The 26374-nt window shown below is 36.7% G+C and overlaps 1 protein-coding gene and 1 long non-coding RNA gene across 2 annotated transcripts in view; both read right to left on the bottom strand.

Moving 5' to 3' along the window:
• The window catches only part of LOC122361975, a 28755-nt gene extending 9939 nt beyond the window's left edge, over nt 1-18816 (bottom strand). Inside the window, exons 1-2 of the long non-coding RNA XR_006253052.1 lie at nt 17370-18816; nt 10088-10236 (exon numbers count right to left, since the gene is read on the bottom strand). This is a non-coding gene — a long non-coding RNA (uncharacterized LOC122361975). The remainder of the gene's footprint in view (nt 1-10087; nt 10237-17369) is intronic.
• Nucleotides 18817-19013: 197 nt separating this feature from the next.
• On the bottom strand, nt 19014-26155 carry ctsl.1 (cathepsin L.1). The gene is made up of 16 exons (XM_043263226.1): nt 26000-26155; nt 25737-25837; nt 25164-25306; nt 24873-25070; nt 24566-24757; nt 24303-24468; nt 24088-24193; nt 23903-24000; nt 22514-22816; nt 21168-21310; nt 20855-21052; nt 20536-20727; nt 20273-20438; nt 20058-20163; nt 19868-19970; nt 19014-19704 (listed from the first exon to the last, which is right to left on the bottom strand). The coding sequence occupies exons 2-15, from the start codon at nt 25834-25836 to the stop codon at nt 19871-19873; spliced, it is 2211 nt and encodes a 736-aa protein (XP_043119161.1). The 5' UTR covers nt 25837; nt 26000-26155; the 3' UTR covers nt 19014-19704; nt 19868-19870.
• Nucleotides 26156-26374: the final 219 nt, after the last annotated feature.

Raw genomic sequence — 26374 nt, 5'->3', positions numbered from 1 at the left:
CTTCCGTTTTGGACCGTCTGTTTTTAAACTATTCTGACGAAACAATGTCTCTTGGTGACAAATCTGCGACAGACCCTCAATATTTACTAAAATCCCTCACAGTGATATTATGAATGATATAATAAAATAAAACAAAGCTTGTGTTTAACATTGATGGATATTAATCTCATTTTCCCACCTCTGCTAAATGCCTGTTGCGTTTCACTGTAAGCGCTCCCATTGATATGCGCTCCCAGTATTAAGCTATTAGAGAGGGTTAAGGGGAAACCTTGGCTCTGGATCTGTCGGTCGAATATTACGAATATGTAAGTCAGAATACAAATATAGCACCAAGCGCCAAACAGAATGGCAAAAATGATTGTTTTCAACTGGTCAAATCACACCTCTGTGACCACATTCAGAATGTGTCTGTTTATCACAGAGGAAAGAAAAAAAATCCCTCTGGTGAATCACGTGACCTGTCAGCCCAGAGAACAGCGAGCAATGTGTCTTAGCTAGATGATTCTGGGTGATGGCAGTTTCGCACTCATTTTACACTCTGTTTAACAGTACTGTCACTCTGAATCAAACAATTTAGATCAACAACATGTCCTATATATATTTATATTTAGTTTCTTTAAAACATATATACATGTACTTTATAAATGGATATTATTCACCCTGAGTGCACTGGGTCGTCTTTAATAGATTAAGTGTGCTAGACTGAGTTTAGGAAATTACAGTGTGCAGCATCATGATTTTCACCACTGTAAAGCTCAATGCATCCGTCTGTCAAATGCATCCCTTCTGCTCTCTCACGGGCCTTGCTATGGGATAGGAAGGGAGGGTGTCTGTCTCGGACCTGCTGTTCCCCTCATCGCCCTTTCTCTTAATTAGCGAAATTCACAAGCCAGCTGTTTATAATTAAATTTATACGCAGTGGTGAATAGCCAGATAAAGGGAACAGATAGTGCTGCGTGCTAAAATGCAGAAAAAAAACAAACGTGTACAATACCACTATTAAAGGGCGCAGGTTGTTACAAGGAGAGCTTCAGGTGAACTCGCTGTGTAAAGAATGGTAGGTCACACTCTTATTTTTTTTTCTCTTTTTGCTTTATTATACAATATTTGTATGCGCGAGGCTCTCTGTGCTTTTGTAAAAAATTCAACTGTAATTATTAAAAACCTCTGGAGAGGAACTGGGCAGATTGAGCAAGCATGTGGTTAGTTTACTTTTATTACTTGTTGGCTCTTTGTCTGTTTTCGGCAGTAGTAAAGATAGAGAGAGTAAATTTTCCCCGCGTACTGTTGCTGTAAGGTCCCTTTCCAGCATGGGGGTAATGACTCCTCAGTGGGTAAACAAATAGGTAATATTCCTTTTGAAATGTAGAACATAAAAAATGGAAGAACTGAAATACTACGCGGCGAATTAAAGTTAATTAAAAAAAAAGAAACATAAAAATCATCATGTTAACATACAGGAAGAAATCCAAGTGTGAATCCCTATTTCCAGTCAATACCCTGTTGTACTCTCATAACAAAATCCACTGTTTTTGCCTGTAAATCTGTGCACATTTCTCTCATGATTCAGATACTTTTCCACTTGTGAAAGCTGGATAGAGGTTTTTGGTTAAAGTGGTATAATTACGAACTTATTACAATATCCTCTTATCACACAAGTGTCAACTGATGGTTTGGAGTACTTATTACTCATGGATTATTGTGAGGATATGGACTATTATACTGATGGCACCCATTTGCTTTAATTCTCCAAATCTGTTTTGATAAAGACACAAACACATCATTTTATTTTAGCATTTTTTTAGTACTACCCCACACTCGTAATTTTCAAAATAGATCAGTTTGTTAGCATGTTCGCTAAATCTTCACAGAACCGCTTTGACACTTTATCTCTGAAGACAGAGATCAGCAAAAATAAGCATCAAAGGATCAGCATGGTTACCTTAGGGATGGTCTTCCATATGGTTTGATCACACTTCGGTGTATTCAAGCAAAAATATACTTAATAACAGCATTAATTAACTTCCGTATGACAGATTGAGATATCCATACACAGTGGCCTCCAAAAAGCATGTGAGCAACTAAAAATGAATTTAATTGCATCAGTTACAAAATATCAAACCAAGTGCAATTGAAAAAAAAAATTAGAACTAACTTTTCAGCTGTTATCAAGGTGATTTTGTTAGTGTATGTTAATTAGTTCCTCAAGTGCACAGGTGTCCTTGCAGAACATACTATATTGCATTATTGTTTAACCAATGCATTAATGATTTTTGAAATGGTTGCTATATTTCTTTAAAGCACATTCTGTCAAGCTGAAGAGCGATGCAGATGTGAAATTGCTGGTGGTCTAGTCACTCGCTGTGAAGAGACGGAAGGAGAATCTGGCATGGGCACGTGTCCTCTGCTTATACTCATCAGACACAGATGTCAGCGCTCCTTTTGTCCTTGTCGTTGATGAGCGTCAAGAGGCTGCAGCTGTGATTGGTTGACATACTGCCAGCCAAGTAGCTTCAGTGTGGCACTGTCCATGGTGCTGCAGCACAATAGACCAAGAGCTTAGGGTTTGATTTCTCTTTTGCTAATCTGGTCATATCTGCACTGATCTCATCAACTTTCATTGGATGAATACAATATAACATTAGAACTAGTAGTAACAATAATCCCCATGGTTTGATCTCGGATAATATTAATTAAGCTGTCCTCTACAGCTAAATTTACAAAAGCCGTTATTTAAAAAAACAATATACAATAGCAACCCTAATAATTTGACTAGCCTATAAATAAATGTTACTTAATTTTTTTTATATTTAATTATACTTTAAATGTAAATTGTTACGAAATTATAAATTGTCTACACTGTATTTCCTTGTTGATAAAAATGTATGAAGAAAAATGTTCACAGAGTCTCTTTGGTGTCACACAATATGCTGATTTGGTGCTCAAGAAACATTTCTTACTATTATCAATATTAAAAATAAAATGCTCATTAAAGTATTGTTGATTTTCTTCAGAAGCAATGCAATCCCAATCTAAATATTCTGCTTGCATGGTAACTAACAACAAATAATGTAACAGTTTTTACTGTAGCATTTCTACATCCTTTTCCTTTCAATTAAAAACACAGTGTATATTTATATGTGTGCTATAAAGATGTGTGATTTGATATAAGATAGACTCCGCCCCCTCCTCACACTAATTAAGTATTGACCAGCAAATAACAGAAGAAGAAAAGATCCCATTTCAAAGGCAGGAGTGTCATCTGTCTCTTTAAAACCTGTTGACAGATGGCAGATTTAAACTCTCGGTATGTCAATATTCATTGCTAGTATCAATTTGATGACCTCCATAACCTCTGCACCTGACACCTCAGAAGTTTTGTGTGTTGCAAAGTGCGTCACGTCGCAGAACAATCAGACAAGCGGAACAACTGGAACAAACATAACTGAATGTAAACCTGCCACCACATTTGACATTTGAATTTGTATGTATTTAGCATATTCAATCATCAGACTGAATGGCTGACCAGCAGGAGTGGCCGTGTAACTGAAGTAGCCCCCAGGCTACAGTATCAACTGCTTATAAATTCATTGGACTTCACCCCATCTGATAGAACAAACAGAGCCAGACCTATAAGCCGAGCTTATGGGCCCATTAACTCCTCTCCAGGTCCATGTTTATCGCAATACTGGTAGTGCAGGATAGTCCCCACGGACACCAAACGGCAGCATAAATCCACTCTTGAAAACCTCTGCGATATTTTACAGCTCATTCACATGCACTAAACTGCTTTCTAATGGGTGTTTAGGAATTAGTGCACTGGTGAACAGGACACCCCCACAGCCCCCCTCAATATGAAGCGGCCCAACCAATCTCATAATATGAGCCAATTACATTATGGTTAATTTGTCTGTTTCGAGAAGGCACATCAAAGCAACAAATATACATGAATCACAATCACAGAAAACAATGTCTAACTTGCTTGAATGCTCATTATTGATTTGCACGCACAGTGTAAATAATAAACCCACTTGCACTTTTTTAGAGGTAGAATAAATGCATTTCAGTAATTGGACAATTTCATTAATTTTCTAAACAATTATACCTTTTACAAAACTGCTAATATACATTGCTACGTTATCATGTGCACATCCAGTCAGCAACTACAATCATTTAAAATCTCGATTTTTTACTTATTTGTTATTTGTATGGAAATCAGACTACATTTGAACTGCATGTGTCTGATTAATTCAAAACTGTACTTGTTGCATCGTATATTTAGTGCTGTAAATGTGTCAAATAGACAAATGTGTGCATGTGCATGACACAGCATTGTAAAACCCTCAATTAATGAAAACTAAAAGTTTTAAAATGTTAAAACTGAAAAAGTTGAAAAATGTTGACCTTTGTGTAAAGCACCTAATTTTAGGCAAATGTTAACCCGCCAGAATATATATATATCTCATTTCCTGTATATATATATATATATATATGTATTTAAAGTCTGAAAATAAACCTAAAAAAGCAATTCAATCTCACCACACACTATTTGAACTGTTATTTTAATTTTTAAATTAATTTTTAAATTCCAGATAAAGGGCATTATCAAGATGATTTGATATTATTACCCCCCAAAATTGTTTCACATGACTACTGTACGCTCCCAAACACAAAAGAAATTGAAAATGCATCTCTGACTGCAAAAATGCAATCTGTGTGAATGGTTCCTAAGTAGAGCAGACAGAGTATTTTATTTCAGTGTTATTTCTGCATTGGCTAGAACCGTTAGCATAACCAAACTTCATTCACTTTGTACATTTAAAAAAAAAAATCGGACTTACTGTCTCTTCACATCTCAGTTGCGATTTAATCTCTAAAGGAACATGCCCTCAATCTCATACTATCATATCAAGCATTCACGCTCCCTTCTTGTGCATTTAAATCACACGCAACGGCTCAAAATCCTCATTTCCTGTCAGTTATCAACGCACAAACACACACATCACAGTGTCGCAATGTCACAGGTGGGACTCTGCTGGTGGGTTGAAGTGCTAATAGGGGTGAGTTATTTGCACCTGATAGTGTGTGTGTGTGTGTGTGTGTAAGTGTGTCGAGGGGATTTATATATCCTCACGTCCGGATTTTCATTTGGGAGAGAATAATAACAGATCAGATATGGGAGTTAATCACAGCTTTTCTTCTTTATATCACCCCTGAGAATTCGACATGGCTCTCTCTCTCAGTTTCCGTCTCACTTTGTCTCTATCTCTTTCTCCTTCACCTTCTCTATTGTCATCTCTCCTTTTTTCCTGAGTAAATGCCTCATAAATCAGGTTCATATAAAGCAGCCGTCACATTGGGGCAGCTGTTGTCCCCCAGAAACTCATTAAAGAAAGAAGAGAAGCACTCTTCCTTAATGAAAGTGAAGTGATGTCTAGGTCTTAACACACATTATTCTACAAGGGCTTATTGGGACAGAGAGAAGGAAGGAGAAGAATATGATAAAGAGGTACGGAAAGGTGGAGAAGAAAGGAAAGACATAGATATTGGAGTGTTATGATGATTAATAGGATTCTCTGGGGTAGAGAAAAGTCAAGCTGAAAGCTAGTGATACAAAGCCGTCAGAAAATTCAGAAGGGAAAGGCACAGCCTGCCTGTACTCACATATAATGTGCTATAAATACTAACACAATAAAACAGATGGAATAAAAAATATAGCAACTTGAGTTTTGTGTAGAGGGATATATTAGCATGAATATTTTGCTTTGTTTGGCTAGTCAGATGTTTAGGCCGTTTGTAGTAGCAGCTTCATGAGCAGCTGTTTTTAATTGCTCCTTTGGGAAAGACTCTACTTGATAAAGGACACAAAGCTGCTTTAGTGCTCTATATCAAAAGAGCAGTGCATGTTTCAGGCTAAGTCAACATGTTAAACGCAAATGATGCATGTCACATATAACATGCTCTTCCATTATGATTCATAAGAAATCCGTGTGATTTAGATAAATGTGTACGATTTTTACTAAAAAAAAGGTAAGCATGAAGGCTCACCCATAACATGAAACAACTTTAAGAAGGTTAATAATTTGTATAAATTGCTACAAATTCAATGCCAGTATGTGTTTTGTAGGCTACTGTGTGTCTGTGAGTGTGTGTGTGAAAGACTTGGCTTCACTAATCGATTTTCGTTCTTGTTCGTCAGTGTAGCAGATATAAGTCATGGGCCGTGCTTTGAAAACCTATGCTGGGGAAGAGGTGTACTATTACTGTCAATAGACATGTTGTATCTGTGTGTGTGTGTGTGTGTGTGTGTGTGTGTGTGTGTAAGTGAGGCAGAAAAAAAAGGAGAAATAGGAGCGGTCTTGTGGCATAAATGTGATAAACTCTTGAGTGATGCCCTGTCAGCTTGTTGTTTTGACATTGTCAGATCCACACCTCTGTTGTGTGTGTGTGTGTCTAAGTGTGCACGAGTGGGCCGTTCTGACAGCGTAAGTTAAGCCCCTGCGGACCCTGTTGGAGATAAAGTGACAGGCTGGTCAGTGTGTGTGTGAACAGAAACATTTAAACAAGCTGACAGGTTAATCAAACTCAGATGAGCAGGTAGAAGAGGCATTCGCCTCAGTGTCTTTATCTCATTCCATTAACCTGAAACAATTATATATAACTATATATAACTAAAATATCTGGTTGCAGAGCTTTTGAATGTGTTGCCATGTTTTATTTTCATCATATATATATATATATATATATATATATATATATATATATATATATATATATATATATATATATAAATACAAACAAAATAATATATATACAATATATATACAAACAAAACCAAAAAAGTAATTTAGACAAAAGTAAATTACAACATGAACATAAAATCAAAAACTAACTCTCTAAAAACTTTCTCTCTATATATATGTGTGTGTAGTTGGTTGACCCATTTAAGTCAGACTATTATAAACACTAAGTATAACTGTTAATGAAATCTGAGTAATAAACAAATGATTCATATGAGAAACAAAAACAAACAGAGCCATCAGCGTAGCCTGATTCCCAAATGAATGACTCACAAGATCTGTTTCTTTTACTGAATAACTCACAAGGATGAGTTACTGTCTTACTTGTTGAACTGAATCCAGCAAAGCGGTTACTGAATCAGCATCCAACTGACTGCCTGTGATTCTGAATCGATTCGCAGCGGAAGCTTTGCACTGTTGTGGTAGTGCAGCGTGTTTTAAATGAGCAGAAAATAGAATAGCGCATGGGAAGAGAAATAATGAAATAATGAAGATACAGGTGGAGGGAAGGCTGGGAAATAAGCGTGAGACTGATGTTCAGCACTCCAGAGGACTGAAATGTTTTAACACGCCGCTGGCATGCAAATATAGATAAAACAGGTTTCCCTCATTTAATACCTCATTAATTAGGTATGCAAGCTTTATTAGTTATGCAACACAGTTTGAATAACGTGTGAAAATTTGCATTTACAAAATGAAACAACTTGATGCTTTTGTTAAATACACATAGGCTACACAGACACAGTTGAAATGTACAGATTTACAGGAATTGCCACGCATTAAAAATGTTGATAAATTGAGATCTTCTGAACTTTCTATTCTTTAAAGAACAGAAAATGTAAATGCAAAATGTAAATTGTCATTTGTTATTCACTGGAAATCTTGTCTTAAAATAAATTAGTATAAATTAGTATAGAACATTAACTAAATTAAATTAAAATAGAATTAAAAACATGAATTAAAATAATTTACCTTTAAACAAACTTTAGTTTTAAAATTATACTATAGTTATTTTATTGAATGCAACTTTGCTGAAAATATGAGACTTCTTCTAAAAACTTTCAAATAAGAAATTTGGTCATTTTATTTTTAATATTGCAGTATTTAATATGGCAACAAGGTTTAAACAATTAAATAAATACTTTAAATACTTCAAATATGATGCAAAATTTGAAATTGAAATTAAAATGACAAATAAAAAATAAAAACAGATGATATATATTTAATAAACATAATATTGCAGTAATTATTCACAAGCTTAAAATAATTTACAAGCTTAAACTTAAAAGAAGTGGGGGGTTTTTTTTACCCTGGAAGTAGACACTTACATATTACATGTAACATGAATCTACAGACTGAAGAAGAAAAAATCAGATGCAAAATAAGGACTTGCCTGTTGAACTCTGAAATCTGACACATACCATTGTGATCAGCCTGCCAGTAACTCATTGACATTCATCTGCTGTCGGGATACAGTAAGAGCATTGTAACACATCCACCCCTCAACACTCCTGTCTGTTGACACATCAGTTTATGATCTCATTACACAGCCCATTAATTAGCAGTGAATTAGTAAGAGAGAGCAGCCAACAGTGAACACCTGTCCGCACACACACTCATGGGTCCTCATGTTTGCTCAGCTCCTATGTTGTACCTGCAGAGCCATTATTTTTATTTTAACGTCTGCCTGATGCCGCGCATGTTAAAGGCTCTGCTCCATACCGTGCTGCAATGTAATGCAGAGCAGTTTTTTGCTCAGGCACCCAAGAGGCCACCTGATCGCACCGGCGATACAGCACAGCCTATCACTTAACTAGCATGTCATTCATCACCATGGCGGTTAATTGACAGGTTCTGCTGTAACTGGAAGAGCTGTATCAGCATGGATAAATGCAGGACAGGCAGACAAATGAAAGACGTTGTATCGGTTCAGATGTTTCAGAACGCGAGGCACACCAGAGGTGTACTTTACTGTAAATCACTTTAGACAGAAAATTGTAAATATAATACTATAAAAGCCGAAGGCCATAAGTAAGATGCAAAATACAGAGATCTTAGAACCAAACATAGGATGCAAGCTGTCATTACCATTTGCTTTATCTGTACATCAGAACCCAAAAAGTAAAAACGCTGTCATCTTTTATTAAACCTTATGTCTTTCTAAATCTGTATGACTGTATTACTTTCTTCAGTTAAGTGCAAAAAAGATACTTCAAGCAAAAATGTCTAAGTTGCTTTTTAGACAAAAAAGTGAATGGTAACCATGGATGTCAAGACAGGATTTTAAAGGAATAATCAATTGAATTTCACACAAACTCACGCAAATGTTGCATATCATAAGATTTGCTTCATGAGATGTGAAAATATAATTTTAAAAAAACATGGATGGTTTTAAAGTGCTTTTTGGATCTAGACTGTCACTGGTTCCCATCCACTTTCATTATATGAAAGGAATATACAAGAATATACTTAAGGGTTATTATTGATACTTGTATCTCATTGTGTATTTAAATATATTTGTAATTACGCATTTGCAGTAGTTGTTAAATTGTTTTTACACCTTTAAAATCTTTGAGATATAACATTTTGTATAAAACTTAACAGTTTCTTAACAGTTTTGTTAAAACTACAACAAAAGGTTAAAACAATTCTTTAAAATGTACTTTAAAGTAAAACTATTAATTTGACATTACTTAGCGTGAAAAAGTGTCATAGAAAAAAAAATAGTAATGAAAGTGTATTTTAGGTACACATTTTTTTAAGCTGTAGTATCTGTCCCACTTTATTTTAATAGTTAATATTAAATATGAACTGTTTATTAACACTTAATAAGACAGTCGTTGAGTCATTTAGGTATTGCATAGAATTAAGGTTGTAGAATTTGTTCCTACATCTAGAATATGTGCTTTATAAGTGCTAATAAACAGCCAATATGTTAATAGAAACTGATGTTAATAGAAAACGTTTCCATATTATTAATAAATATTTGCAAATAATTTTTTTTAAAAACATAGCCTACGGTTAAGATTTGAAGTACACTACAAGTCCACCTTCACTGCAATTAAGCACACTACTTTTGTCGCAGAACTGCTTTGTTTTTCTTCCCTAAAAAGGTCACCTCTAACCTCATAAAAGAAGCGTGAAGAACTAAGTTACTATAAACCAGCAGCTGCGTTTGGCAGTGCGGTCAGGTTTTAAATTATTGCTTTCCAAAGGTCATTGAATCCAAGATGTGACTCAGATAGATTAGTCCCAATGTCAGATCAATAAGTGGTCAATAGCCGTACCTGCTGGAACAAACCCGGCGGGCTTGTCTGAGGATGAGACAGGCAGAGGTGACGCTGAGACTTCAGACGCAGCGCTGGGCTGAGACCCTTCATTAGCAGCTGAGGGCCACAAGGTCAAGTCCTGCCTGAGGGAGTTCTGTGACACAAGCCTAAAGAAACGAGGGGAGGATTTGGTGAATCTCTCTGTCTGTTTGAAGCACAAAGGTCTGTATAAGAACAGGCGCTGGGGGAAAAGACAGAAAGAAAAAGAGACGGGTCAGAGCAGGTTCACGGAAAAGGGAGTGAATAGTGTACTCGGATTGTCGGGGTGAATTAGAAACAGTAGATATCTGCCTGCTTCTCACACAGGGTCAGACGCATAGAGAATACCAATCACATGATTTCGAAACGCTTACAAACAATCGTGGTCAGCGATGACGGCAAACAGACCTGAATACATTCATGCAGTTCTCCGGGGTTGCCAGGTTTTCGCAAACAAAACCTGCCCAACTGCTGCTCAAAAGTATAGCCCGGTCAGATTTTGGGGGTACTTTTGTGCCACATTCTGCACCCCTGCCAAATGGGGTTCATACATTCATGCAGTTCTCCTGGGTTGCCTTATCGACAAACCTATCGCACAAACATAAATCGTGTTTCCTGGTGTGTGGTTTTCCCGTGGAATTTGATTACTTTAACAGCTGTTGCCAGAGTTTTTTCATGTCCACGGGTTAACGTGACCCCCATAACGTGATATTTATCCCATGGAATGTGAATTTCACTAGAGCCACCTCAAATATTTGAGTAGCAATTGGGTGGGTTTTGTTGCAAAAAACTGGCAACCCTCTCCGTAACCTACCAGTACAAGGTGGTGCAGAAGTGCAAAACCTGTTGGTAATATACATTTTTTTCTGCTCTGTTACAATTTGCATTTCAGGGGTTAAAAACATCTGACTACTGGGGTTTCTTTAATCCGAGGACTTAAAAATAACTTCAGAAACTGTATTAAAGTCAACCAATTCTGTAAGAAAACTGCACCACTACAATTCTTCGTAAAGAAACAGTTCACCTAAAAACCAAAATACTATCATCATTTCCTCGTTCCTCATGTTGTTACAGGCCCGTATGCCTGAAACACAACAGGAGAAATCTTTCGTTCTCCACACTCTTAATAGCCTTCTTATTAAATGCTGTGACATACGAGGCACAAATCATTTGCATATAATAACCAATTTCACTTTAGCCAGACTCTGCGCACCCTTTTCATTTTTTCCTTGTTAATAAGTTGAGCGTGTGCCGAGGACCTCTTCCTCTCTAACTAAAAGTCTTCTCTTTGTGCTCTCAGTAGTTAATTTCATTTAAGTGCTTCAATTAAATGCTGTTTTGACGAGGCTGGTATGGAGAGACATGCAACGAAAAAGGATCAAAGCGTATTAAGGAATCTCCCCGCTTCTCGGGAGGTTAATATTTCATTTTCAGCCTAATTTGCACCAAATCAAAAAGACATCGGAAAGCCGGGCGACAGCACGCAGCGGCAGTGAGCTTGGACCAGGCATGTCTCATTCCTTCTTATGTGGCTCAGGAAATTATATTTAGCGTCTGTTTGAAAGGAAAATGACCGTTGTTCGGCCAGTATTTCAGTTTTGTCTTCTATCACTTCATGTGTGTGTTTAGCCAATAATGTATTCCAGGAATTACCAATACAGGAATAGATTACATGTTAAAATACAGTCAAATATAACAGCTGATTAATTGTTTGAAGCTGTAAAATTTCTAAATATTGGTGAGCAAAGGAGACTTTCAAAAACGTGTGTATATATTCGTAAAAGCAACAGATACCCAAATGATTCAGAAAACAAATAATAATATCATTTTAATAACATAATGCGGATAATAAATTATAAATAAATAAATAAATAATAAATATGTGAGCTTTACTGAGTGGGAGTTCATTTTGCCTGGAGCAAGTGTTTTTAAAAAAATCAGAGTGTCCATATTTTCTCTGCCTCGTTGAATATTTCTCTCTCAGTAAAATCTGGGATGGACTTAGACTTCCAGTACAGAATTTCTGTCACTCCAATCCACTCCCATACTCTGCTCCAGTCTATGTGTTGCTTGGCAACACACAACATTTGATGGCTGTGGCTTCTGCTGCAACTATTTTTGTTGGCAGTGAAGAATATATACTATAACTAACTGGCCAAATTTTATTTGAAACATAAGTTACTTCATATTAACTTCTTTTATAAAGCACTAATGATAATGCTTCCAGCATCCCACCACCACTCTAACTACATCTCATTCACAATTATGCATGTGGAAGATGCTTTTAACTGACAACTGAACTGATTCAATTCAATACTAGGTTTTTTTATCTATAGCTTTTGTATGTTATTTCTGCACTGCATTGTGTTGTGTTATAGAGTTAATAGAATTGTCCATTATGTGACTTGGCAGAAATTGAAAAGTATATTTTCTAGGTTTTGTTATTATTATTATTATTATTATACAACATAGCACCATGCTATACTGTTTGAGCTACGGGAAATGTCATATTTTTTTCTATTGATTTCTATTATGTATTAATATTTCAGTCTTCATGAATTCAGCAGTCCATGAGGGTATTTAGCCCTAGACCTTCATCTCACACAACTATTAAATAAAAATGTGAACTCATGAATAAGAGAAAAACGGCTCTCAAAAGGATTCTCAAGACCAAGAGACCAAGACCAGCCATTGAATTTTTTGCCTTTAAAGGGCAAGTCAGTTTATTTTATAATTGATTTGCTGTTTCTATTCATGCACGTACAGCTCATATCTGCGTAAAAGAAAAATGCCAAAACCTCAGAAACTCAAGATTAAATTCAGATAACATATTTTAGATCGTAACATCTGACAACAACATACCACAAACTGCTTTGTTAAAAAAAACAGCCAGCGTTTTTAAGATCGAAGCTTAAACTACAGCTGACATTGGCCTATTTAATATTATGATTTTGCCACACACACACACACACACACACACCTCTCATAATGTCTCCAATCTTGTCACAATGTAAAAACATCCAAAACATCTGGTTTGTAGCACCCCCTATAGGAGTGTGTGTTTGCTTGAGAGAAGCAGATGATAGAATTCAGATTAAAAATATGACTTTATGTCTAGTAATCTGGATTAAATCCCGTAGGGACACAACCAAACAACGCTGACTGAGAATCTGTATATGTGAGTGTGGGAGTGAGTATTAGTTTTGATTGGATTGAGGCTGGGGATTTGTGTATTTAAACTGAGATTACCAATGCGATCCTGCCTTTGAAAGCTCTCTACACGCAGAGAGAGAGGAGAGAGGTCGCTGTCTCTGACCCTGTTAACTCTAACCTTCTCTCTGCAGCGTTTCTGCGAGCATAATCTGCCCTGTGTTACAGAAGAGTCCCCTGACAGCAGGGGTGTGAATATATGTGTGTGTGTGTGTGTGTGTGTGTGTGTGTGTGTGTGTGTGTGTGTGTGTGTGTGTGTGTGTGTGTGTGTGTGTCACTATGTGCGGAGTCATACATGTTTGCGTTTAAGCGTCTGTCGCTTTGGTTTGAACGCTTCAGTAATAGTGCTTTAACAGTGCCCTCTGCCGTCCGTTGACAGCATAGCAATCCTTCACGCACTCCGTTAATAAAATAACACCAAATAAATGCGAAAAGAACAGTTGCGTTGCTCATAAGTGATTAGTTTTAGCAGCCAGAGGAGAAAAAAAGAAGTCTTTGAGAAATGTTATGGTGTAGACCGGTAACTTCAGCGCTGTGGTGAGCTCAGTATGCAGGATCGGCCAAGTGTGTGTGGTTATACTCATTGATTATATGTCGGTCTGATCTCCACTGAATGCCCATTAGAGCAGACGAAGCCAGATGAATGCACACACGCCACCACAACACACACATGCTAGGTTATGCAGGTTTTAAGTCATATTTTTCCTTGTGTGTGTGTGTGTGTGTGTGTGTGTGTGTGTGTGTGTGTGTGTGTGTGTGTGTGTGTGTGTGTGTGTGTGTTTTGCATACATCATTTAGAGCGAAAAGAATCGTATTTTGTAAATAAAGGTTTTTTAAAATTAAGAAAACATTCATATAAGTGTTAAGGAATAGCTAAAGTAGCAAAACAGCTAATTTTGATCATAAAACCAAACCATGAAAACAAAACAGCCAATCATCGTAGGTTTTATTAAGCTTCTTTATTTCTGTTAGTTGTATGTGCTGAGTTCAAACTGATTCATAAAGTAGTTTTCAATATTTTCTCTTAGTGGCTTGTGTTGCTAACTCTTTTTCCAGAAAGCTAGCTTGACTGTAGCTACTAATGAACATTACTTCACAAACAATGGGAACAACTGCTATTTGGGCAAAAAATAGTAGGGCTGACAAAAGAGAGAGAGAGAGATGATGAGAAAAATATAAGCTTGATGACAAAATTCTACATGACAGTTGGCGGCAGAATTAAAAGGGCTCTGGTGAAAAAAATGACAACGATGACAGAAAAATGTATCAATGGCAGATTAAATAGGATGAGAGGATGTATTTTCTTGGCTCTTGTTTTAATTCTTTTTGTTTAATCTTTCATAATAGATGATCAAAACAAATCATAATGGAGCCTGCCATCAACAACTAAATGAAACTAGCCAGAAATGTTAAGATTTCTGTGATGTGTTCAAAAAGACTTTACAGCCCATCTTACAGCTTGAAGGAAACTCTATTTATTTATTTATTTATTTAGGTAATTGATGGTCGTCTGAGTTTAGCATGCAACCAAACAAAAACTGGATGATAAGCTGAAAATCGGACAAGCATGGAAAAAAAAGTATAGGACTATCGCTACTTAAATTCAGCATGAAATGAACCTCTATCTAATGAATCCCTATCTACTGTCTAAATGCATGGGAGATCTTCCACTTCTTCCACTGCATGGTAAGTTTAAGGTGTTTCGCTGTTTATTCAACTGAACTGATGTTGCGTATTAAATTTGTATTCTGACAGAAAACGACGTCTGTTCTTACCGACTCTCTTTTTCCACTCGAGACACATGCTGTGAAGCTTCTGTTCTGATAATCACTTGCATCATTGATCTTCATTCTCTTCAGCTCTATATTAGAACGACTCCAAGCCTCTGCTAATGCAAATATAACTCAGATTTTAAGACGTGAGGGCAGAGCTTCACACATGTGCCCAATAATTAACCATGTGGGTCATCAGGCAACTCTGGCAGTCTGTGGGCACAGCAGGGATGGGTCCTTTTCTGACTAACAGCTGGAGGGAGCTGCGTGTGTGTGTGTGTGTGTGTGTGTGTGTGTGTGTGTGTGTGTGTGTGTGTGTGTGTTTGTTTGGCTGTTTGGAAGGAGGTATAATTGGGATTACAAGCTGTAATCAGGAGTCGTGCTGACTGCCCCAGTTTTTGCAGTTTATCTGATTCATTTACTTAGAAAAAGCCTCATGGTCTTGGTCTGAGCCAGTCACGAGAAGGAAGGAGAGACAAATAATTACTCTCTTTATAGTCTTCTCTTCATTTATCTACACCTCCCACTTCTTTGTTATGGGGCATCAGTCGATCAATCATAAATTGTGCACTGAAATATGCTAATAAATCTGTTTAGATATCCGTTTACATTGACATTTACTAAATGTGACGATGTGTCTTTCTTCTTTCTAAATGGCAAATTAAAATCATGTTGCACAGTTCTCTGCTATATAATACTACGGAATATAAACACAGCAAATTTAAAGAAAAACTTACTTTTATGAGTTATGAGGTTGTTCATTGATGGAATAACGTTTTGTTAAAGCTGTCAGTCCACATTATTTCAAATTATTTTTCCAAATAATCATGTTCAACAGTGGAATTCCTTATAAAAACATTAACAATGATTTTTCAGAAAAAACAAACAAACAAATGAACTGCAACAAGCAAATTGCACCAAAAGTCAATTCCCTTATGCTCTCAAGCCACTTTAATAATTGCATGCATAATATGCATATTTTACGATACACATAAAATATATTGCTTCTATATTTCATATTAATGTCTGGTTTTATATATGTATTAATAATAATGACAGTATTTATTTTATTATAATGACCTTCTGGCTGTTTTTTTTATTTTATTCTATTTGCAGCATTAGTTTTAAAAAAAAACAAAAATGCCAATCTCAGACATGCAGATAACTAATGAAAAGTAAATATTTTCCAACAAACAATTGGTTTTAATTATTTATTACATTTATTACAACGAACATAAATTTGCTGTCTTTATCACACATAATAACACAGTATAAATATTTTTGAATGCACATAACAGTATTCAATTTCCTTCATAATTTAAGGGTCTCTCGCAAGTGGGATCATTATATTTGGGGGCTGAACTAACATAAAGCTACAAGAGCTTAAAGCAGTTCTACATTCATCTACATTCACGTAGCTACAGATACCGAAAATCCTTTCTGCCCACCAACATTAGTTTAGGTTATTAATCTTTTCTTTTTTTTTCACTTGCATCAGCTTTCGCTCAGTATTTCTGGATGAGAAGAAACACGATTTTTATCACAAAAACCGGCGAAAATGAGAGACAAGAGTCTCATTAACCAACAGCTGTGTGGTGATGATGAGATTCACAGAGAGGAAAAGGAAGGAAGGAAAGAGAGATGAAGAAAATAATGGAGGATGAATGGAGTAAAAGGCTATGTAAACTGCATGTGTTCATGATGCAGATACTTCATCATTCAGAGATTTATTTAGCGTTGCTGAGCTCCTCGTCGAAATTCTGTTAAAGTAAATATCAGTGCTACACCAAATACGCCTGATGCAAATGAAGGAGCTGTGATACAAATAAACCATGAAATAACCCACTGCCTAAGTAAATACCACTCCTGCTTGCTGGTTGCTAATGTCTTCCTTGATTTTTTTTTGGCAGTATTATTATCATTAGCTCAACACAAACAAGACAATGGCGAGTCCCCGCCATGACAGAACAACAAAAGTATGTGTTTTTATCCGAGAGTGAGTCAGTGTCAGTGGGTGTTAATCCTACGGCATTCTTAGCAAGGGTGCTCTCGTTTTCATTCCCAAATAAGTACCGAGGCCACCAGTATGTGACTGAACTGGAAGAGAGATGAATTACATAAAGTTTGTTCTCTTTTCTATGTCAAGTCGAGTACCGACACAAAAAAGGGACCGAGGTCGTCGCCGTTATTATTGCTTGTGACACAGAGCTATGGAGATCATATATTATCAGCCGTTGGACTGAACCAGATAACCGAGTCAATGCAATGCAATATTTTACCTGGGTAGAAATCCGTTATTTCTTCCACTTGTTGAAAATAATCAAAAGGGACTCATTTTCAAATGCTAAAAATGAAAACACGGTCATTTTAGGAACTAGTTTTGATATCGTGCAAAAGAAAATACGTAGGGATTGGAGCGCGGAACTAACTCCACAGTAGCGAGCTGTAGAAAAATACCGTAGAAACAGCGCCTTGCAAAGTTACCTTTAGAACTTTCTCGCCATCCAGTGGTCAAAAGTATAAACTGCATTTAAATTTTCTTTCATTCAGGCTTTACTCCAGGCATGGATAAAATGCAAATAAATCAGTAAAAATACCAAAACAGAACAACGCATGACCAACATGAAGTGAGCTATCATTGCCTGCGATTTTGTGCACTGTGTGTTGTATATTAAGTAAGCCTATAAGTTTATTTCTTCAATGATCATGCTTTCTGATCAATTTCCTTTCCTTAAAGTAAACTATTTCCTTAAAGTTAACCTTTCCTTAAAATTAACTATTGTTTTATTACAGTAAAAGTGTAGCAAACTTTTTTTGGCATGTTTAATACCATTTTAATAACGACTGTTTACCACGGTTGAACTAAGATTAGCATGGCAAAACCATGGTTTATTTGTGGTAACCATGGTTTAACTATAGTAACCATGGTTGTTTAGTTTAATTTTTAATAATACCACGGTTAATTTTCATAAGAGTTGTGCAATAGTTTGAACAAAAGCATCTCTCTTTCATTTTCAGAATATTGTCATGTGGCTACTTTACCTTATGGATGTGTATAAGTGACATAGCACAGATTGAAGATTGATCAATGTAAACGCATGAACGGCATAAACAAGGAAACAAGACACCTGACACATGCTAAAAATATGCTCAGGCCTAAATAAATATGTACTTCTTACCATCAAGTACCTTTTGAAGTGGTACCAGCACCCTGTTGCAACTTTTGTCCCTTTTTATTTCAGACATTATTTAGGTTATATGAAATTTAAGCATTCAACCTAAATTATTATTAGTGTAATGCGCATATATTCCTATTCTCTCTTATTAATGATATTATTGTAATTGTAAGGCATTGTAAGGCATTGTTTGTTATAATGGCTTTAAAACACACAAAACTAGCTTTTAGGATGAGAAGATCCTAATGGAGGACCAGGAAATTGGGAGATGTTTTTCATTCAGTTTGCATACCACTGATAGTACACTTTAAAAAAAAAAACTGTGAGAGTATGCTTGGACTGTAGAAGAATGTGCAAAGTCATTTTCTGCCAGCCATTTAAATGGTAATATGCATGGAATGCAAGAGAAGAAATCAGAAAATCCCTCTGGAATTACTCCCAAAATCGAGAGAATAAAGTCACACTTCCTGTTCTACACTTTAAAACCTTTAAAGTCAGATCTAATGGTTAATAACAGCCCTTAATTCATAGTTATTTGCATGATAGTCACTATTAAGCTCAGTGGCAGAAGCAGGACGGAGCGCACGGGGCGCGGGCAAGTGCGGCGCCGCGGCACAGGAAACGGAAACGCAGCGAGCGCGGGCACAGAAGCGACAGACGCAGGCGCGGGCACAGGAACGGGGACAGAGCGACGCGGCGCGGGTACAGGAACGGACAGTTAAACCAGATGACTCATGTCACAAAAAATACCCACAAATAATTGTTTATTAATGTATAATAACGATAGATTTATAACTCTTTTTAACTGTAAATGATACATGAAACAAATAAGGCCTCCGTGTCTCGTGTCTCATTATATCTACCCAAACACTTTATCACGTTGGTATTTTAGTGTCTTTTAACAGACACTTTACTGAACATTGCTGTTTATGAATTATTAAGTAGAATTAATAGACTAAACAACCAAAAGGTTGAGAATTTTACGTATGACGATAAGTATAAACCCCAGTTCTTTTTTTTCACATTTTTATTTCTTAAAAACCGTGTTTTTGTTGTTAGTGGATTTGAAATTAAGAACATCTGAGGTCAATTTATTAAAATGTTTAAAACTGTAATTAAAATTAAGTTACCCGATCTCATGAATGTTTGTATAAATAGTACGCCGAATAAAAACGAAAACTCGTGTTATACAGTAGATGTTTGGGGTTGTGGGCTAGATGTGAATCATATGCACGCCAGATACACACGTCTCATATACGGCGAAGTCCATTTTTGCGTATCGATACAACGAGTTTTCGGGTTTTTTTGGTGTATGATTCACAAGCATTTTCATGAGACCTGGCTGAATACATGTATGATTTTGAGGTATTGCTGTAGAATCATTCAACGGTTCACATTCTTCTTTAACCTATTTGCATCAGGTTCATGCTGACCTTTCCTGTGAGACATAAGAAAATAATTTAATTCCTTATTGTAAAGTAAACAATGGAATGTATTTACTAAATGCAACTGTTTATATAAGGCTGTTGTTAATAGGTAAATGAACCTGCTCCAATTCTGTGAACTGACTAAAACCATTAATTTATTAGTAATGAACTCACTCTTTAAACCAGAGGGTAACTGGATGCAGTAGCGATGCCACACTGGTTGTTCTTGTTCCTGGACATCAGGATGTAGCCCTTGTTACCCCAGTCAAGACCCCAGCTAAAATCACAGCAGGTTAGTTGTAGTTTTTCTCATTGTTCAGCAGCATACTGTTTTTGTTTCATCAGCTTGGGCTTTTTTCTTAACCTGTTCTTGACGATCCAATAGTCCTCTCCACTTGAACTTCCGTATCCAACAGCCAAGACACCATGATCTAAGTCAGAGCTGCTGCAATCAGGCTCATTGTAGACACCTAGCAAAGAAAATCGACCAAATAAGACAACAAATTTCTTGCATAAATAATAGATAACGAAATGTGACATGTAAAAACCTAGCCCTTAAAAAACAAGAGCTACAATTACCGGATTCATAGAGCTGAAAGCTGCTGTGTCCAGCGTCGATGGCGACAGATACAGGGCCGATTGTGGCAACAGCCTCCTGTAGTGCACTTTCATCCCCACTGGTGATATCAACATATCCTGTGCAGGTGGCTCCCACAGTGCTCGGGTTAAAGCGGCACGTATCGTCCTGCATAGAGAAAAAATTATGAGCAACAATGATTAAATATTATTAAAAAACAAAAAAGCTGAAGCAATAAAGTCAGAATCTAACAAATCAAACTCACAATGGCCTCATATGGGTAGGACTCCTCTGTATCCAGACCCCCGTTGGCTTTAATGTACTGGAAGGCCTGGTCCATTAGTCCTCCACCACAGCCCATGTTCCCAAAAGAACCAGAGCAGTCCACCAGCTGCTGCTCACTCAGAGACACCAGTTTTCCTGTCTTCTTGAATGTCTGACCCTCCAGGGCACCGGTCTGAGAGATAAAAGAGGGATGAATAAAGCAGAAAGGTCAGGCTGCTGAACAAGAATGTACAGTGTATGGACTCTGTAAGCATTTGCCATTTAAAATCTGTTTGTAAAGGCAAAAATGTGGGTCTTACTGCACTGAAAGCCCAGCATGATCCACACTGCTCCTGGTCTTTAACATCAGTCACATAGCCCTTGTCCCTCCAGTCCACAGAACTGGGCAGCACAACAGCATCCTTCAGCCGGAAGAAGGTAGCACCACCACGGGCCTTAGTGTTATTCATGGAGCCCAGGCATCCACGGAACACCACCTGCCTGTATTCCTCGTTGCTCTGAGAGAGGATAAAGCGGATATGAGGATGTGTAAGCTAGATTTTTAAATATTGTGTGTGTGTGTGTGTGTGTGTGTGTGTGTGTGTGTGTGTGTGTGTGTGTTTTCATTTTTACCATGTCAGCAAAGTATGTCATGCCAAGCCTGTAGGATTTGATGCCCTGATCTGCCATCATGTTGTGGACCAAAACCAGTTTGCGATTGGACATCCAGGTCTGCTTACGCTGAGACTCTTCCTCCACAGAACGGTAGATCTTACCTGAAACACACAAGCACAACTGATGATGACGCTTTGTCATTTAAACAGTTCATATAGTTTAAAAATGGAATAAATTGAAATAATTCAACAAAAAAAATTGTCTTTATTTAACATCAATTTCAAAATTTCAAGCGTCTTATGAATTTCTTTAACATTTTTTCACATTGCATAGCAACCAGTTGAACTACCGTTATATCTTACATGATGCTTGCCAGAAAGTAAATATCTTAAGTACACTTTTAAAACAATTAATTTGATTAAAGTTACATGGTAAAAAAAATATTTGAGTTTCAATTTAACAGTTTTGTCTTTTTTTTAACATCAGTTTACATTTTCCAAGCAACATTATTAATTTGTTTTATTCTAATTCAGCTTGAGGCATATGTGACCCTGTACCAGAAAACCATTTAGCATAATAAGGAAATCACCTTTAATGTTGCCCAAATGAAGTTATTATTGTATATTAATAATAAAAAATAATAAAACAGGTACAAACTAACTTAATGGAACATGGTCTTTATTTAATGATTTATAGAAAAATTATTTTTACTCATACTTTGTATTTCTGGTTATTGCTACAAATATACCTGTGCTATTTATGAGAGGTTTTGTGGTCCGGGGTCACATATTTTCACATTTTGTATACAACCTGTTGAACTACCAGTATACTGTAACCCTGGAAAGTTACTCTCTGTCAAGTTAAGTTGAGTCATTTCTCATATACACTGCTGTTCAAAAGTTTAGGATCAGCAAGATTTTTATTACTTTTAAAGAAGTTTCTTTGCTCATCAAAAATAAAGAAAAAACTGCAATACTATGAAATATTATCGCAATTTGAAATACCAGGTTATTTTAATATACTTTCAAATGTAATTGTCCCCCTTGGTCATAGTTTTTATTGTCACATGATCCTTCAAAAATCAGTCTGATATGCTAATTTATTATCAATGTTAGAAACAATTTTTGCTGCTCAATATTTTTTGGAACCTGGGATACTTTTCTTAGGATTTTTTTTAGATGAATACATAGTTAAAATGAACAGCATTTATACAGAAGAATAAAAGCCTGAAGTGGGAAAGCGCACAATGAACAATGTGTGAGATTAATTTAAACTCTTCTGTCTTTGTTAATTAACCTGATGGCTCTCTTTCATCAAGATTTTAAAGAAGATATATATAAAACTAGAGAAGCAGACTCTCTTACCAAATTTCATTTTCCATGCGTGAAACTCCAAGTCCTCCAGAGAAAGACTGGCAGCGCTGGCAACAGCCAGAAAAGCAGCAGCAACGACCAAAACCCTCATCCTGTACAGAGAAAGACACGAGTGTGAGGTTGAACAAAAACTGCACGAGATAAAACAGAACTGACTGTCTAACGTCACTGTTTCGTTTCTTCTGTCGCCCTCCCCCACATTTTTCCTCCAAAAGCATTTGTTTTTAAATCTGGTTAAACCTGAGTACTTGATGGTATGTAGTATATACATTTCCTTGATGTCAGTCACCCGGCCTGTCAGTGTTCACCAGAATGAAGTCTGAATGTCTATAGGGGTTATCATGAATGAATACACTCAATAAATACATAAATAAATAATATATGATATCATATCACGGGGTCTGTTTAAAATTGTTTATTTGCATGAGTAATGCATATGTTTCTTAAAAGCTAACCAGGCTGGATAGACATTCTCAAGAGAAACTTCTGAAACACCCTCTCAGGACCTCAAGCTCGTCTAAACTAGTAATGTTTTACTTTCAGTTATTGTATTTTTTATTAATTCTATCAGTCACTGACAGATGGATAGGAACAGAGGGTGAGCTTCTTTCTATAATATTTATATGTGACCAAAATCCAGCAGATACATCTCACAATGGAGACTTGATTTTATTATTTTGAAAAAAGCCTTGCGGTTTGGATTCCTGACCATTTAAAGAACTGTTCAGTTAATATAAGCCAAACACATTGGCTACCAGCTTGTTTTTAGTGTTCTTTAGTGTTCAGATGAAGACTTGGTTGCATGATTTTTTTGGGAAAAGGTTTAATGTTTAAAATTCCTGATGATTTTAAAGAGCTGTGTGGTTGAAACAAACTGAGCATTGTGCTGATCGTGAATTATAAATAGAAAATATAGGAAAAGACCAAACAACAAGGATGAGAGTTTGACGATAAAATATGTCTTTTATTTTATTCCATGTTTTATTTTATTTCATACTTCATACTTCAATACTCTTTATTCCATACTTCATACTAACATAGTGTTTTCCTAGTTAGGGGATTTAAAAATATAAACATAGGCTGAAGTTAGTTTATTGAAATTGTTCAAACTGTAATTAAACTCAAAATACGATTGAGGTATTATTGTAAAATCAGTCAAATGGTCCACATTTTCTTTTCGCCCTTCTGTTACAGGTCCATGTTCATCTTTCCTGCAGAACATAAGAAAATAATTTTATTCTTAACTGCAAAATGTATTTATTAAATGTAAACCTATGATTTAACTGTTTATATAAGGCTGTTGTTAATAGGTAAATGAACCTGCTCCAATTCTGTGAACTGACTAAAGCCGTTAAATTATTAGTAATGAACTCACTCTTTAAACCAGAGGGTAACTGGATGCAGTAGCGATGCCACACTGGTTGTTCTTGTTCCTGGACATCAGGATGTAGCCCTTGTTACCCCAGTCAAGACCCCAGCTAAAATCACAGCAGGTTAGTTGTAGTTTTTCTCATTGTTCAGCAGCATACTGTTTTTGTTTCATCAGCTTGGGCTTTTTTCTTAACCTGTTCTTGACGATCCAATAGTCCTCTCCACTTGAACTTCCGTATCCAACAGCCAAGACACCATGATCTAAGTCAGAGCTGCTGCAATCAGGCTCATTGTAGACACCTAGCAAAGAAAATCGACCAAATAAGACAACAAATTTCTTGCATAAATAATAGATAACGAAATGTGACATGTAAAAACCTAGCCCTTAAAAAACAAGAGCTACAATTACCGGATTCATAGAGCTGAAAGCTGCTGTGTCCAGCGTCGATGGCGACAGATACAGGGCCGATTGTGGCAACAGCCTCCTGTAGTGCACTTTCATCCCCACTGGTGATATCAACATATCCTGTGCAGGTGGCTCCCACAGTGCTCGGGTTAAAGCGGCACGTATCGTCCTGCATAGAGAAAAAATTATGAGCAACAATGATTAAATATTATTAAAAACCAAAAAAGCTAAAGCAATAAAGTCAGAATCTAACAAATCAAACTCACAATGGCCTCATATGGGTAGGACTCCTCTGTATCCAGACCCCCGTTGGCTTTAATGTACTGGAAGGCCTGGTCCATTAGTCCTCCACCACAGCCCATGTTCCCAAAAGAACCAGAGCAGTCCACCAGCTGCTGCTCACTCAGAGACACCAGTTTTCCTGTCTTCTTGAATGTCTGACCCTCCAGGGAACCAGTCTGAAAGACAAAAGAGGGATGAATAAACACAAAACGGTTAAAAAGGTTGAGCTATGGGCTCTATAAAGATTTTCAGTATGAGATTTGTTTGTAAAGGCAAAAATGTGGGTCTTACTGTACTGAAAGCCCAGCATGATCCACAATCTTTCTGGTCTTTAACATCAGTCACATAGCCCTTGTCCCTCCAGTCCACAGAACTGGGCAGCACAACAGCATCCTTCAGCCGGAAGAAGGTAGCACCACCACGGGCCTTAGTGTTATTCATGGAGCCCAGGCATCCACGGAACACCACCTGCCTGTATTCCTCGTTGCTCTGAGAGAGGATGAAGCGGATATGAGGATGTGTAAGGTACATTTTTAAATATTGTGTGTGTGTGTGTGTGTGTGTGTGTGTTTTCATTTTTACCATGTCAGCAAAGTATGTCATGCCAAGCCTGTAGGATTTGATGCCCTGATCTGCCATCATGTTGTGGACCAAAACCAGTTTGCGATTGGACATCCAGGTCTGCTTACGCTGAGACTCTTCCTCCACAGAACGGTAGATCTTACCTGAAACACACAAGCACAACTGATGATGACGCTTTGTCATTTAAACAGTTCATATAGTTTAAAAATGGAATAAATTGAAATAATTCAACAAAAAAATTGTCTTTATTTAACATCAATTTCAAAATTTCAAGCGTCTTATGAATTTCTTTAACATTTTTTCACATTGCATAGCAACCAGTTGAACTACCGTTATATCTGTAACCCTAGAAAGTTACTCTGTGTCAAATTTTGAGTTAAGTCATTTCTCCTAGTATAAAAACCTTAAGTGAGATTCATCTAAACTCTTCTGTCTTTGTTAATTGTCTGAATGGCTTCACTGTCTGTTTTGACTAGTTTGTTCATTCAGTCAGTATAAAGAGAACCTGATGGCTCTCTTTCATCAAGATTTTAAAGAAGATATATATAAAACTAGAGAAGCAGACTCTCTTACCAAATTTCATTTTCCATGCGTGAAACTCCAAGTCCTCCAGAGAAAGACTGGCAGCGCTGGCAACAGCCAGAAAAGCAGCAGCAATGACCAAAACCCTCATCCTGTACAGAGAAAGACACGAGTGTGAGGTTGAACAAAATAAGCACTAGATTGTCACAGAATTGAGGTGTCTGACTTCACTGTTTCATTTCTTCTGTAATACTCCCCCACTTTTTCCATAAAACTGTATTTTTTTTTTTATGTGGTTTAACCTGAATACTTACTTGTGGTGGTTTCCTTAATGTTCGTCACCCGGCCTGTCAGTGTTTACCAGAACGAAGGTCTGTGTTTATATAGGAGTTTTTATTGTCTCTAATCAGGTGCCTGTCATAAACTCATAAAAGAACTACTGATGCTGAGTGCAAAAGAAAAAAAAGGGAAATACGTAACAGCAATTGTGTGTGGCTAGTAATGCTGGGGAACACGCTGTGTGGAATTCAGTTTCCTGTAAACATCAACCGGAGATTCTTTTCTTCTTTCTTTCATCTTCTTCACAGTGTGTTTGCCTGATTGTGTCTTAGCAGTATGTAAATTGTGTTTTTAATTAAGTTATTCAATGGAAAGGTCAGCGGTCATACCAATGACAACACTGCAAAACG

This window comes from Puntigrus tetrazona, chromosome 17, assembly GCF_018831695.1.
Source record: "Puntigrus tetrazona isolate hp1 chromosome 17, ASM1883169v1, whole genome shotgun sequence".
NCBI lineage: Eukaryota > Metazoa > Chordata > Actinopteri > Cypriniformes > Cyprinidae > Puntigrus > Puntigrus tetrazona.
Note: the sequence above shows the minus strand (reverse complement) of the source record. Positions and strands in the feature narration are given on the sequence as shown.

Bases quoted from the DNA above. Each gene is read 5' to 3' on its own strand.
- ctsl.1 (XM_043263226.1), bottom strand. From the start codon at position 25,836: ATGAGGGTTTTGGTCATTGCTGCTGCTTTTCTGGCTGTTGCCAGCGCT. The intron at 25,071-25,163 runs GTAAAAATGAAA...ATCCTCTCTCAG, and splicing joins TGACATACTTTGCTGACATG to AGCAACGAGGAATACAGGCA. The intron at 20,728-20,854 runs GTAAGACCCACA...TTTATCTCTCAG, and splicing joins CATGCTGGGCTTTCAGTGCA to ACCGGTGCCCTGGAGGGTCA.